Raw genomic sequence first — 15,483 nt, 5'->3', positions numbered from 1 at the left:
GTGCTGTGGACCTTTGATGTTTTGATGGTCTGAAGTGAAAAAAAATCTGTTGGTGGGTATGAGGCAGCCCTCAAAGCCCGCTTGTTTTGCTATGTGCCTTACATTGCCTCCTGATGGACTGTTATGACCGAAGAGGGTCTCAGACCACACACGACATCCTTTAGGAACCGGTCGCTGCACCTTTCACGGTCATTCAGCATGAACACCTACACTGTGCAAATGTTTTACTTAGAAGTGATGCAGACCCAAACCACGAGGCATAAGATTTGTTTTGGAAATATGCATTTTTGTCGTTACTTTGGCAAACGAGTTTTGAGTGCCTGCTGTATACCAGGTGCTGTGCTAGATGTGGGTGGTGTGAACACGGCACTTCCAGTGTTTTCAGGGAGCTTCCAGTCTGGGCAGTAGTTTGTAACCAGAGATTGTTTTCAGAGTCACCTGTGAAATCAGGAAACAATACCCCCATGTTCTGGTCCCACTGTCGGGAGATTCTGATTCAGTTGAACGTGGTGAGGCCTGGGCATCTGTCCTCCTACAACAAAATCTCCTGACTGAAAAACATTCTCCTCTAAGAATCACCAGAAGAGACAAGAAATAAACGATTTTGAGAAATTAGCACATTGTAGGCGCAGGATACAACAGGTACACTGAAGAGTGACATAATTTTTTAAACTTTATTTTTAAATTCTGAAATGTATATCTACAGAAAGTTCATAAAACATGTACAGCCCATGAGTTATTATGAAGTGAGCACCCCTGTGACTACCAGCCCTATCAAGAAATAGAGTATTGCCAGCAACCGAGAAGCTCATCCTGTGTCCCTTCCTGGCTCTTCTCAAGGTGACAATAGCCTGACTTGCTTTCCTTTATATTTTTACCACCAATGAAGGCATCCCTAATCAGTATAGTTTAATTTTATCTGTACTGAACTCTAAAGAGATTAAGTCCTACTGCATGTATGCTTTTGTCATCTTTTGCTCCCCGTGATTTGTAAAATGCATCCCGGTTGTTGTGCACAGCATGTTTGTTCATTTTCCTTACTGTGCGGCAGCAGTGCATCATGTGAACACGCCACATCTGTGCAGTATTCTCTTGTTGATGGGTATGTGGATTGATTCTCATGTTAAGCTGCTGAGCAGTACTTCCGTGAACATATGTTTGTGAGTGTATGTTCTGGTGCCCATGTCCCTCCGTTTCTCCAAGGCACTTTCCTGGGGTGGAAGCATATATGATGTATATGTTGTCAGCTTTTCACTAGGTAATGCCCACCTGTTTTTCCTAAGTGACTGGACCAATTTAAAATATATGGAAGTTCCAGCAATGTATCAAAAGTTCCTGTTGCTTTACCTCCTTGCCAGGGGTGATTAATCTTGACTGGGCAGTAAAGATGAGGTAAGGAGAGAGGAGGAGGAAGGCTATTTCAAGTATAAGAAGGAACGAGAATAAGAGGGTGTGATGAGTTTGGGAGGAAATTGCAAATATGCTGATATGACACTAACTTAGGAACCTCTGGGAAAGTGGCAGGAGAGGAGATGGAATATGTAATGTGCTGGGGAGTGTGGCCTTTATTCTGAAGGCAGCGAAGCAGGCAAAAGACATCAGATCTACATTTTTAAAAACTTGCATGACAGCTGTGTGGAGGGGGCGAGGCCCGGCGTAGGCAGCTCAATTCCTCTCATCCGGGGAGAAATGAGAGAAGGCAGGGCTGAAGGGGCTGGGTTCCAGAGGTGCTTAGACCAAAGTCAACAGTTTTGCCAGTTCTGTTGAATGTGGGGAAAGAGAAGAGAGACAGGAGTCTTGGTTTTTGCCTGGGTGACTGTATAGGTGGTGATTTCATTCAGTTAGGTGGGGGATTGCTGAAGAGGAGAGTTGAAGGCTGGTCTGGGGGCGAGGGGGAAGGGCAGGGCAGTAAAGTGAAGTTAGTTTTAGACCTGTGGGATGTGAAATATCCATAGATTCTCTAATAGAGATGTTCTGGAAGTGGTTTGAACTCAAAGAAAGGACTAGGCTGGAGGTGTCATCATAGTCTGGGTGGTGGTTGAAGCCGTGGGTGGGTGGATGCGGCTGCCCATGAAGAGTCAAAGGAGGATGATGATGGGGGAGGAGGGAGTGAAGAAAGGGACCCTGAAAAGCAGACCAAGAAGGGGCAACCAGAGAAGTTAAGAGGTAAGCTGAAAGAAATCAGATCGTGGAAGCTAAGGAAGGAAAGGATTTGTGGGAAGAGAATCTTGGCTGGTGCCCAGTGCCCTCAGAAGACACTAAGTGAAGTGACAGGATGTGCTTTGCGTTTGGCAGTCAGGAGGGACATGCTCGGGCATCAGAGTGTTTCAGCCAGGGGAGTGCAGGGAGCGAAGGTGATGCCGCAGTGGCTTAGGACGAAGAGTGGGTGAGGAAATGGAAAAAAACAGACGAGGAGGCTCCCTAACTTGGCAGTGAATGCACGCCGAAAGCACATTAGGTAGAGTGGAACAAGGAGTGAAGGAGGGGATTGTGTGTGTGAAGGTAAGACACTTGTACATAACCCTGTAGAGGGCTGTGTAGCTGAACATAGGAGAGGAGAAGAGTGTCCCCAGAACTCAGCATGAGGAGCGGGAGGGACCTGGCATTGACTAGGGGGAGGGTACCCTTGTCAGCGAAAAGGGAGAGGAGGTGAGGAAGCTGGCACAGACTGAAATACATCTGTAGGGATGAAGGTTTTCAGAGAACAAGAAATTGGGAGAATTCCTAGCTTTTAATAGCCTCTTGCCTCTTAAACAGGAGGCAGTTCATTTGGTTGAGTAAGGACAAAAATTAATGGGTAACAAGTACCCAGACTGTATGACACAGTTGTAGACACTTAGTTTGTCCATCTGCTACATAGGAAGTAACGCAGAATGTCTTGAACAGATGTCGGTGGTAAGAAGCCAAAGCGATGCTGCTGGAGAGAGTCCAAGGAAGTGGACAGACTTTCTATTCCGTACTGTGTTTGAGAACAGTTGAGGTGCATAACCACTTCATGCTTCTCTCCAGCCTCCTTCTATATAGAAAATGAATCCCCTTTAAAAAAAAAAAAAGATTATTGGAGTATAGTTGACTCACAGTATTTTTTTCATTTAATTTTTAAAAATATTTTTACTGAAGTATAGTCATTTTACAATGTTGTGTCAGTTTCTGGTGTACAGCACAATACTTCAGTCATAGAGAAACATACGTATAATAATTTTCATATTCTTTTTAACCATAAGTTACTACAAGATATTGAATATAGTTCTCTGTGTTATACAATATAAACTTGTTTATCTGATTGACTAACAGTGTTAGTTTCAGATGCATGACAGTGATTTGATATTTTTATAGATTACACACCATACAAAGTTATCATAAAATATTGACTATATTCTGTACGACTTATTTTATAACTTGTAGTTTGTAACTCTTAATCCTCTTCGCCCATTTGCCCCCCCCACTGCCCTCCCCTCTGGTTTGTTCTCTGTAATACACATCCTTTTCTGTATAGTATTCTATAACTATAGATCATAACTTCCAAAATGATTTCCCACCAATGTCTTATGGTCGAAGAACTGTTATTAGAAACACACACAGAGAGAAGTGAATATGTATGTGTGTGCACGTGTATCTCAACTGCCTTCAGCCAGAGACCACCAAGAGCAGACCTAGAGCTGGACAGGCTGAGTTTACCCCTCCCTGCAGCAGGGACGCATGGTTGTTAGAGGATGCCTCAGGGCATCTGGTAAGAGGGTGTCAGAGCTATCAGAGGAGTGGGACTTTGTTTGGATAATTTCAAGGAGGCTCTAAGGAAGCAGGGACTCATTCTGTATTGGGTGCTGTCAGAGGAGGACAATTCTGTGATTGAGTATCTCATTAAATCTTATTCACAGGGAGGGCAGACCAGAGTGAGGAAAAATCTGTAATTGGTAAAGTGGCAGCCACTCATTGAAGGAGTTTGTTTTTGTCACTTGATCATAGTCTCAGAGTGACTTCATTTGCTATAGATATTCTATGAGATGATATCCAGAGAAGAACACAGATCTGACTGTGAGCATCAGACCAGCTTGTAGTGGCATCAGGATCTAGCTGTGAATGTCAGATCAATTTGGGACCTCGGGGACTGCTTTATTTTTCATGTATCCATATATGATGTTTATATAGATACATATGGTTGTATCTTTAACTCTCATTTTTAAATGAGATGTTTATTCCTTTCCTTGTTCTGGTGGGTGCAGTTTTAATGAGTATTGGTAAGAGTTTAAAAAATTCTCTCATCACGTAGTATTTCATCAATATATCAAGACTCATGACTTCAGGATATACTTTTTCAGCTGTCTCAGTAGCAGAAAATGCATTACCATTCAGGAAACCTGTTCTCTCTCTGGGGAGTGAGCAGAGAACAGAAGACTCTTGCATTGATCCAGGTGGAAGTGGGTGCCATTGAGGGCAGAGAGGAGGGGCAGTTTTAGGAAAACTTGGAAGATGGAGTGGACAGAACGTGAGACCAGAGCGTGGTGTGTAGGGAAGCCGCCAGGAGGGTGAGGGGTGACGGTTCCTAGCTGAGGCGTGTGAGTAGGAAGTGATGCTCCTCACCAGGGCTGGGGGGAGAAGTGACAAGTTGGCAGGTGGGGAATAAATCTTAAACAAGAATCCCTACAGTGAATGAATCTGGTTGGGGAGAGACTAACTGCTCCCAGTCAATCTTGTAGGTGCCGAGTGTCTAACAAAAAATAAGAATTTATTGATTGATTAACAGCAAGAGCTGTAACTGCCTAAGGAACCCAAACCTTAACTTGTTTGTTTGTTTGTTTTGTTAATGTTTTTTATTGATTTAAAATCATTTTACAATGCTGTATCAAATTCCAGTGTAGAGCACAATTTTTCAGTTATACAAGAACATATATATATATATTGTCACATTTTTTTCTCCATGAGCTACCATAAGATTTTGTATATATTTCCCTGTGCTATACTGTATAATCTTGTTTATCTATTCTACAATTTTGAAATCCCAGTCTATCCCTTCCCTCCCTCCGCCCCCCTGGCCACCACAATCTTGTATTCTATGTCTATGAGTCTATTTCTGTTTTGTATTTATGCTTTGTTTGTGTTTTGTTTTTTTCAGATTCCACATATAAGTGATCTCATACGGTATTTTTCTTTCTCTTTCTGGCTTACTTCACTTAGAATGACATTCTCCAGGAGCATCCATGTTTCTGCAAATGGCATTAGGGTTAGGGTTAACTTGTTTCATCAGCATATTCTCTCCATGTAGACAAATCCATGTAAATAACAAAATCTTAATCAGGAGATTGTTTGATGGTGGGGGTAGGGCGACAGTGCAGCACGAGAAGCTGGCCCTGGGGTCTTGGTGACTCCTGTTACCATGGTCTGACATCTGTACTGTATGGATTTATGTGCCCAGTGTACAGAAACACAGGTCTGACCTCAGAACCATGTCTTGAAACTTTGTGCTGAAATGTTGAGTGCCAAGGATGCCAAGGTGGGTCTCACGTCATGTCAGCACCTAGCACGTGAGCTGACGCATAGTAGGGACTCAGTGCAGGCTGTGAGGTGGGAGTCTGGGCTTAACAGAAGAGTACTCTGTTAGTACTTAACTAGCATTTGTGTCTGCTTTAGGTGCAGGAAAGGGTGAGGCTCTGTCAAGCAGGCACTTGCCAGCCCTGGTTCAAAACTTCCCATGTTTATTATAGGACTGATCTACAAGGTTTTAATGAAAGCATTATTATGAAGAGAGGAAGGGAGTTAAAGTTTTTCTGTAACCACATGCAAACAAATGAAAAGAGAGGCTTCCTCTGCCTGTTTTCGTTCTGACATGCTGAACCCATGTAAAGAGGCAAAATACAGACAAATGTAAAAGGCAGCTCTCCTGGCTGATCTGCCACTTTTGCAGGGACGGGGTTGGTCCAGGTAACCTGATGTATTAAATTTGCTCTTGTATTGCCATTGTCATTTCTCATTATATTGGAAAAGGCTTTCCCCCAGCTGACTCTCCCTGGCCTTAAAAAAAAAAAGTTTACTTGTTGCTGAGATTCCATGTTTATCTTCCATGTTAAAATTTTGGATCAAAACACACAGTGGGATTTTTAGCATAGGTAATAATAGTAAGAGCTTTTCAACGTGAGAGTGGTTTTCTCTATACAATTAAAGCAAAATCATGATGATTTATTTTAGCTCATTAATACATGCATGCGATGTGTAGTTCTGTTTTGTGAAGTTTATACATACTTTTAAAATTACATGCCATTTTCCCAGATGATTACACTGTGAAAAACTCTGTGTACAGAACTGAATAATCTCTAACTGAATAGTGATGGTTGGGCTAGATTTCACATTACTGACGTAGAGGCAGCATTAAAGCCTGTGACTGGCTCCCTACATTGCTTGGGAATGTTACACCTTTAAACAGAAGATACCACTCCTCTTTTCAGATCCTTCTTATGTGTCTGACCCATTACTGAATTGTCCATGTGCCTTTGGGAGTCTTTAAGTTCTCCATTAATCAGGATTTCAAGAATAGCCTGATAATAGTTAAATATAATATTTGTATTAACAGGCTTTTCTCAAGAATTCCCTTTCACTATGTTGGTTTTTTTTTTTTTTTTTTTTTTTTTTTTTTGCTTTTAGCATTTAAGGCTTGTACCGTATACTGTATTAAGAAGGAGGCCATTATACTGAATATATGAAAAAATAATGGATTCTTTTTGAGTTACAAGATACCTTAGAGAAAATCTTAGAGTGCAGCTCCTTTATCTTCTATGCCAGAAAGTTGAGACTCAAAGAATTGGGTGACGTCTGAGTTTCCTGAAAGAAAAATCGTGATTTTTTTTCGACATATATTTATGAAAATTATTATTTTTCAACATATACTTTTAGAACTTAATGAACATTGAATCATTTAACCAATTGACAAATAGTATAGTTTTTATGTTTAGTAAAAATTAAGAAGGCTACATGAGTAATGAACACATCACTTTACTTAATATCCTTCCCCATATAAGCCATTATAGAAGAGACTGTCTAATTATTTTAAATTCACATTTTTCAATTAGGAAGAAACAATGCTTGAGGTTTGTTTCTTTGAGCTGTCAAAACTCTTCCTTCGTTTTTGCAGTGCTTCAGTAATTTTGTACATGATCATGTAACTGAATAGAATTTAGTCAGCTATGTGAATTTTGTAGTGATTTTTCTTTGATTAGGACTGAAATGTCTAGTTGGAAAGAGGAGAAAATGTTTTATTTCTTTATATGAATAAATTATTTTGTGATAGAGTTACTTCTCCCAGAATGAGACAGTAACAATTAAATTACTTAATGGACTTTCGGAACTAGGGAGTGCCTCGGAATTCACCTGGTTCAACAGCTCCAACTTGACAGACGATGATGTACAGAAGCAAAATGCCAGGGGGCTTATCCAGGGTGACATTTGATCAGAATAAAACCCAGATTCTCTCTAGTTCCTTTGACCAGTGCATTTCACTCTGTAATGCATGCTATTCTCTCAAAACTAACCTGGATGCTATTAAAAGAACGGGGTGTGGGAAGAATGCCAAACCTGTTAAGTTTAGGAGTTTGCTCATTTGGTTTCCAGCATTTGTGCTTCATACCGAATGCCCCTGTGGTGGGGGTAATAACCATGCTGATAAAACTGGTTTTTGCTTTTTAGGTGAGAGTTACGTGTGTGCATCGAACGAACCATTCCGTAAAGTTGATTACACCAAAAACGTTAATCCGAACTGGTCTGTGAACATCAAAGGTGGGACCCCTCGGGCCTTGGCTGCCCCCTCCTCGGTGAAGAGTGAGGTGAAGGAAAGTAAAGATTTCATCAAACCCAAGTTAGTGACTGTGATTCGAAGTGGAGTGAAGCCGAGGAAAGCTGTGCGGATCCTTCTCAATAAGAAGACTGCTCATTCCTTTGAACAGGTCTTAACAGATATCACGGAAGCCATTAAACTGGACTCAGGAGTGGTCAAGAGGCTCTGCACGCTGGACGGGAAGCAGGTAAGATGTTTGTAGCCCCGTGCTTTCCATCTCACTTTTAACCTCTGCCTGTGCCTTGGTGGTTATGTATTTAACAATATGAATTTCATAGCTCATTGGAGTCATTCTGGGTGTGTGTGTGTGTGTGTGTGTGTGTGTGTGTGTGTGTGTGTGTGTGTGTGTGTGTGTGTGTGTGTGTGTGTGTGTGTGTGTGTGTGTGTGTGTTAGCCTTTTTGTGAAAAATGTTAAGCAGCTTACCTGTCTTTTACCCAAATATCTCAAAAGTGAATGTAGAGAAATCTATCAGATACTTCTTATGGCCACTGGAAGGGAAATGTAGACTTCTGAGGGAAAAGTATAGGTTGAGGAGGCTTCCTACATAAAGTGTGGGATATTCTCTGTTTAAGAATAAGAACACCTGTTGACCGATAGAGTCGTCATGGGCTTGGGTAAATCACAGAGGTAAAAGATATTTCTCTTAGAAAAGTCTTTTTCTCCCTACTTATGTATAATATAGAAAATGCAGGTTAAGGAAAAGAAAGGACTTTTATAGGAATGTCCACATGAGTTTTGTAGGGAACAATGGAGGAAATTAAGCAGCATTTCTGAAAGATATACACAAATTACACAGGAAAATGCAAGCCAAAGTATGGTAACAATATACAAGGGAATCTGATAGAAAACAAAACAAAACAAAACAAAAACAAAAAAAACTGAGCAAATTGCAAGAATGCATGAATAGCAGTTATACAAATACTGAGTTTCACCACAATCAGATTATCATTCCTAAAGAGAAACATGTGGCTTCTAAAGTGTATTTTTTCCTAATTTCAATAAAGTTATGTTGTTTAGGTTTACATTGTATTGAACATTATAGTTTCCAACATTCGATTTGTTTCTTCATTCCATCTTGTTTCACCCCTCTAACATAATTAATTTTATACTGAAGTGTTTGCCTCATGCTGTACTGAGAATGAATAATATAAAACATTGGAGCAGTGTCTTCTGGAAAAATACAAACTAGTTTTCTGATTTTCTAAGACCAGATCTGTTTACCAGGTTGTTTTCTTAAACATAAACAACATTTTTAAAATAGGTTCTGAAAACTCTAGCAGATTAGAGTGAGGTTACAATGACTTTTCTAATTAATTAAGCTAATGATTAGACATAACACTTCATAGCAGCCTGCCCCAAGATAGGCTCGCAGTATGAATGGAAATAGACACTTTACAAATTGAGTTAATATAAGCACAGCATAACACAAAACACCTTAAAGATTCACCCTGCAAGCAAGTGAAAATAAATTAGACCACAAGACAGGGGATATGGTAAATCAAAGAACTGATTCTTGGGGGACCCAGGGAAGGCAAGAAATGGAGAGGACAAATATTTAAGATACCTAACAAAAAGAAAAGTGAAAATCAAAGGTGTGCCAGATTGGAAAACGTAAATCTGTCATATAAACAGGAAATGCAGTTGAGATTTTAAAAATTGAAACAGATTTGGAAATCTCCAGATGAATGTTGTTCACGGAAAATATAAGTGAAATACAGAAATGGAACATCTAATTGAAATAGTGATCACTGAAATTTTAATAGTTATCCAAAAAAATTATCTTTGAAAAGCCCCCAGATTAGAAGTATTTGTATGTAAAAAGCAACTCAAATCACCAACATATTAAAGAACAAAAGTACACTGCTATAAGTAGACTTATGACAGGATCTAAAGGATGGCTTCCTATTAAGAAACCTATTTATACATGAGATCTTGAAGAAAAAAGCATAATGGTACAAACAGTCCCAAAAAGATGTTGCAAAGGCATTTGGCAAAATACGAATCCATATCTAGTTAAAGATTTAGTAAGAAAAATGAAAGGTGAATTCTTTAATACACTAAAAAAAAAAAGAAAAATCTCTGTCTGAAACAAAACCACTCATATACTGGTAAACAAATTAGTGGAAGTATTTCTGTGTCAGTCAGGTACAAATGAGGACCTGGCAGCACTGGTATTGATCATTGTTCTATACATCCTTCCTGATTTTTATTTAGTTTAATTGTAGTTTCAAGAAGGATCTAAATTAGTTTGCTTTCGGGTGAGGGGAGCAATACCCAACAAAGTGATTTTAAAAGTTAATCTGGAAAAATAAGCAGGAAAATTTTGGAAATAATGATTAATGGGCTCTCCTGCTACCAGATATTAAATCATCATCCTCATGCCATACCAAAAATCAATTCCAGGTGTCTTAAAAATATAGGTATCAAAAGGAGACAAAAGAACTAAAAGAAAACATGCCAATAGTTATGGTGAAGTGGAAAAGATTTTCTAAGTATAAAAGTAATGGAAAAGTCACAAAGGGAAAAGTTGACTGGTTGGACGTAAAAAGTAAAAATTTCTAGCTGTCATAAGCAAAGGTTATATGCATTTAAAAATTCAATCTCACTATTAAAAATGCGAGTTAAGGCATTGAGATGTATTTTTAATAGATAAAATTGACAGTTTTAGAAAGAGAATGTTATGTGTTAATGTGCAGTGAATCGGCATTCTCAAGGAATGATGGAAGTGTAAGTTTCAAATCTTTATGGAAAGCTATTTTTTTTTGTACAACAAAAATGTTTTTGCTATTATAACTAGTAAATTAGCTTCTAAGAGTTAATCCTAAATAACTGGAAATGCAAATGTAATTATACAAAATAGTTTTCATCCCAGCAATAAGAGCAAAAGATTGGAAACAATTTAAAATCTCTAAAGTAGAAAACAGTTAAATGGTATTACCATAGAATTCATATGTTGTGGCCATTGAAAATTCTATTTGGGAGAATACTTAAAGACATGGGAAAATGTTAAGCAGAAAAAGCAAGGAAAAAACTCTGTAGCGTGTTTTCAATTTTGTGTTAAGAAAGAAAAACAAAGGAAGACTTTTTAAAAAATAAATTCAGAAGGAAACAAGATTATAGTTGCCATCAGAAATCCAGTATTTGCTCTTCTGATTTCCTGTACTTTCTCATGTCTGCTTAGAAGCAGAAATTCAAGCACTGAGAAAGAAAATGACTGATTTCAATCAGATTGGAGAAACTCAAGCATTGAGTTAATCCTTGACATTTTGGCATGTTGCTATAAAATGTTACAAGTATCACTTTTGTCACTATTTGGGTCTTATAGAACTTAAAATGCGAAGAAAAGAGATATTTTTAAACTTTGAAATAAAAGATTTCTTTGGAAAAACTGCAGATTTCATTGTTGATAGACACACCACCTGTGGATATTGTATTTTCAGACTGCCAGGTATTCTTAATGCTGTAGTTTTTCTAGGTGCTGATTTAGTACTTGTGCTTAGTATTTAAAACTGCAAGTCTGTCTTTTGGTCGATAGGTGTTATAAGTATAAAGAGAGCATTAAATCTTGCTTAGAAATAGCATAAGAAATATGTTTTGTGCTTAAGATTAATGCAAACCTTTCAGTGGGCAGTGTTCATTTTGATTTTTTTCTACAGAATGATTTTTTAATGGGTATGTAAAACTATCTACTCTCTGAAAATTCTCAAGGAAAGGCCAGCTTTGCTTAGGTGAAGAGGGAGGAACTAAGATGTGCTAATGGGTCATCCCTGCACAAAATTTTAGACTGTCTACCTTGACTTTTATGTTCTGTTCCTGGTTACTTCCTACCCAGATTTGTTGTTTTCATTTTAATCAGTCTGATTTTGTCAAAAGATAATTTATAGGCAGTTCATCCTGAACAGTCAGTGATCTCATTCTGATACCTATGCTGGAGTTTTAAGGGCCCTGGTTATCCTTATGGGCTTGAAAGCTTTCCTGATTGAAGAGGCAATGGTCTGTTATGTGCCAGTAGCATTTATGTTGTGAAAACGATGTCCCTGGTATCTTTTCTTCCCTTAAAGTGGAGATCACATCTTCCTGGTACTGTTGTCTCCATTTACAAGGTCTGATTTGGTTAGTCTCTATAAAATCACTTTGGATAAAATCACATTTGAGAGTTTTATCCATGTTAACTCTTGGGTTCTCTTCAGTGTCAAACTGTTGTTCTCAGCTGGGTGTACTTTTGCCCCCTGGGGACATTTGGCGATGTCTGGAGTCGGTCTTAACTAGAGATGAGGATTCTACTGGCACCTAGTGGGTGGAGGCTGCTCCCCATCCTGCCAGGCACAGGGCAGCCGCAGCATGATTCTCTGGGGCCCAAAATGTCAGTAATGCTGAGATTCAGACATCTTGGTATAAAGTAAGTGACATGATTTCAAAGGGAAGTGATACTTATTAAAACATTAACTTTGTTGTCAGTTAGGCCATATGCTATATGTTCTGTTTATTTCTGGACTTATGGATTTTTCTCATAACCTTTTGTCCACTTTTTCTCTAACTGAGGCAGGTGTGTTGGAATATCATGGTTTGTTATCTTTGTTGTCCTGGATTTCAAACTCTTTGTCTTCGTTGTGTGAGGCTGACGTGCAGTTAGGTAGTGTGGCTTCACAGGGGATTAAATAAAGATGGCCCTGAAAGTTTCACATTTGAAGAGAAGCCTCAGAAATCAGGGTTTAATCTTGTGACATTTTAAGTATTTATTACTTTAAAGTGATGCCATGATTATCAATTTAAATATGTACATATATATACACACACACACAACCTATGTATTTATAGATGGGATGACTAGAAAAAAATCATTTGTAAATGGAAGTCATCACTATTCCCCTCAGTAATTTTCTTTTAACTTGTAATTAATTTAGATTAAATGCTTCACTTGTTTTTCTTTCTAAAAGCAAAACCTTCTTGAACTTTTAAGTTAAACTGTATAGGGAAACAAGGTTTACTTTTAACATTTTTTAAAGTCAGGATGACTTTCATATAATAAACTACAGCAGGGGGGAGTTCTTTAAAAAAAAAAAGTCTTCATTCTGTTAAAGGGCTAAAAGGTTCAAATATAGCTTTCGTCCACATATGTAAAAGATTCTAGCTTTTAGCTTTCCCAGAAACAGCAAAGTTTTAACATAAAAGAAACATATTTAGTGGAATTTTGGAACAAGTTGATTCTTGTCATGGGCAGAGGCAAAACAGATTCAGAAATTGCTAGCAGTTGATACTTTCAGGGTAAAATACTTCCAGACTTTGGGACCGCCGCCAGCCTCAGGATGCCCCACGCCATGGCTCCTTCTGGGGAACGTGGCAACTCCTTGGATGCATCCATCTTACCGACTATCTTAGAGTTTATGAAGGTTTTCACCCACATTTTTTCAAAAAGATGATTTCATGGGTGCTATTATATAACATTTATTTTGTATCTTTTACTTTTCCAGCATCACATTATACCTGTGAAGATTCATTTCTTTGTAATGATCCAGCCATACTTATTTAAAGCAATCTCTTCTCAAAAATTGCTATAGAAAAATCAACTGGTTAAATATAAGTATTTTCTATAATTCATTTAATCCTGGTATAATTTTTCCTTGAAGTAGATGAGGACAGTTTGGATTTCCTTTTGTAGATAACAGAAATCCACAGACAACAGCGTTTTGTCCTCCTACATAAACTGAATTCACACCTGAAGTGTAGGTAGCCCTGGTCTATCTCAAGCAATGGAAAATTTATCCCAATCAGGAATCTACAGACTCTGTGTAACTGGTGGGATTTTCTCAGTGCAGCTTGAAGTCCAAGTACAGAAAGGGAGAAAACGTCAATTTGTTCTTTGATCCCTGATCTAAGCAAATTTATCTCTGACTTTAAAAAGGTGAGAAGGCTTAATCTTTGCTTTTTATTTAGTGAACCCCTCCTCTCAGAGAATGATCTGAAAAGTGGGAAGAAGGAAGGAAGCATTTAGATGTCTTTGTTCTTCTTTTGTTAAAGTGAAGTTTGTGTTTTGCCATTCTGGTCTCCACTGTATAGATCGTCCCCCTGACCTCAAATAGTACCTTCTCCCTTTTAATAGGAAACTGTAGGAACACACTAAAATCCTGTTAGTAATGACTGCAGGTGCACCTTAGGAGAAGAGATGTGTAAGAAAAACAGTTTTAGCTCTCAGTGAGTTATGCAATGTCAAGTGTAGGAGAGATAAAAATGACGTCACTGAAAACGCTTCTGTTTCCTTATTTATTTCTTTGATGTCAAAGTTGCAGTAATGCATAGAACACAAAGATTGTATTAAATTAGTTTCGTTGTGTTATGAATTTATTTTTCAGTGGTTATTACAAGTATTAAAAAATACATTTTGTCACACACGTGTTGTACAGTGCTGAGAATAATAGCTAACAGCCTCATTAGCTAATAGCTAATAGCTTTCTGTGTCAGGCATCACATTGTGCTTTGTATCAGTCTTCTCCATGAGTCCTTGAGAGTCAGGTAGTGCGGTTTCCATTTAGCAGTGGGCAGGTTGAAGGAAAGAGAAATGAAGTAACCTGCCCAGAGTCATGCAGCCGGTGGTGGAACTGGGGTCCATACCCTGGGAGTGTGATCCTAGACCATGTGCTCTTCACGGCTGCTCCGTGAGCCCTCTGCCTGCAGGCGTGGTGAACAGCTTCGGTGATGGTGAGGAGGGACAGGACAAGTCACTAATACGCTAAACAGGTTACTTCCAAAAATTTTTTTTGGGTTTTAAAATGATACTGTTTTACCTCAGGTTTCTCTAAAATCTGTGTAATAATAGGTTGTGTGGTAAAATTATACTTTGGGTAGGATCTGAAAAATGGAAAAATAGGTTAAGGAGTGATGATATGCTTGACAAAAAGACGACTCAGAGTTATTTTATAGATTCAACTTTTAAAAATGAAAATATATGGCATTGCTTAGGTGTTTAGAAAATACAGGAGAAAATAAATGCACAATCCTTCCATCTAAACACTGTTTTCAAGGATTTCTGTCTATGCTTTCATATACACGTTTTTGTCTTTTTAAAAAGAAAACTACCCAAATAAATCAGGACATTTCTATTGGAAAAATTCAAACAATTCAGGGAAATGCAAAGAATGAAAGTTTCTTTTCACATCTGCCCTTCTTCCTCAACCTACTCTACTTCTTAAAAGGATCCACTAACAGCTTAGTTTTAATCATGTATCATGCTTTTTTCACTTATTAATCATACTCTTCCATGCTGTTATATAAATTGCACCTTTCGTACTTAAATGACTGAATAATAGTCAGTTGGCTAGATGGACTGTGATTGATTTACCCTATTCCTGGACATTTGGGCTGTTTCCAGCTTTTAATTTTATCCTCTGATCTTGCTACATGTCGGTTTTACCATGCTTTGGATCAGTTCCTTTCTTTAGGATAGATTCCTACAGGCAGATTACTGGAAGAGACTCTTTGTGAGGGTTTGAGAGATACAATCAAAGCTGTAGACACAAAGTTGTCCTAGTTGGTAACACTCCTGGCCTGTGCCCCATATTTCTGAAGCTGGGAGAGACTTATGAATGCATTAGACACGACAGCCAGGTACAACATGCATACTTAACTTCTTGCATGGAAAATGATACATTCTGTGAAATTCCTG

The 15,483-nt window shown here is 38.4% G+C and overlaps 1 protein-coding gene across 15 annotated transcripts in view; it reads left to right on the top strand.

Annotated features, from left to right (window-relative positions):
- The window catches only part of DCLK2 (doublecortin like kinase 2), a 136,195-nt gene that overhangs the window by 10,433 nt on the left and 110,279 nt on the right, over window positions 1-15,483 (top strand). For all 15 annotated transcript variants that reach the window (XR_012511483.1, XR_012511484.1, XR_012511477.1 and 12 more), the window contains exon 2: window positions 7,675-8,009. Coding sequence is in view for 11 of the 15 variants with exons in the window: in XM_074377497.1 (XP_074233598.1) it covers window positions 7,675-8,009 (335 nt within the window). In the remaining 4 variants the exon portion in view is untranslated. The remainder of the gene's footprint in view (window positions 1-7,674; window positions 8,010-15,483) is intronic.

Source organism: Camelus bactrianus, chromosome 2 (genome assembly GCF_048773025.1).
Source record: "Camelus bactrianus isolate YW-2024 breed Bactrian camel chromosome 2, ASM4877302v1, whole genome shotgun sequence".
Lineage (NCBI taxonomy): Eukaryota > Metazoa > Chordata > Mammalia > Artiodactyla > Camelidae > Camelus > Camelus bactrianus.
The sequence above is the reverse complement of the archived record's forward strand: the minus strand, read 5'-3'. Positions and strand labels throughout refer to the sequence as shown.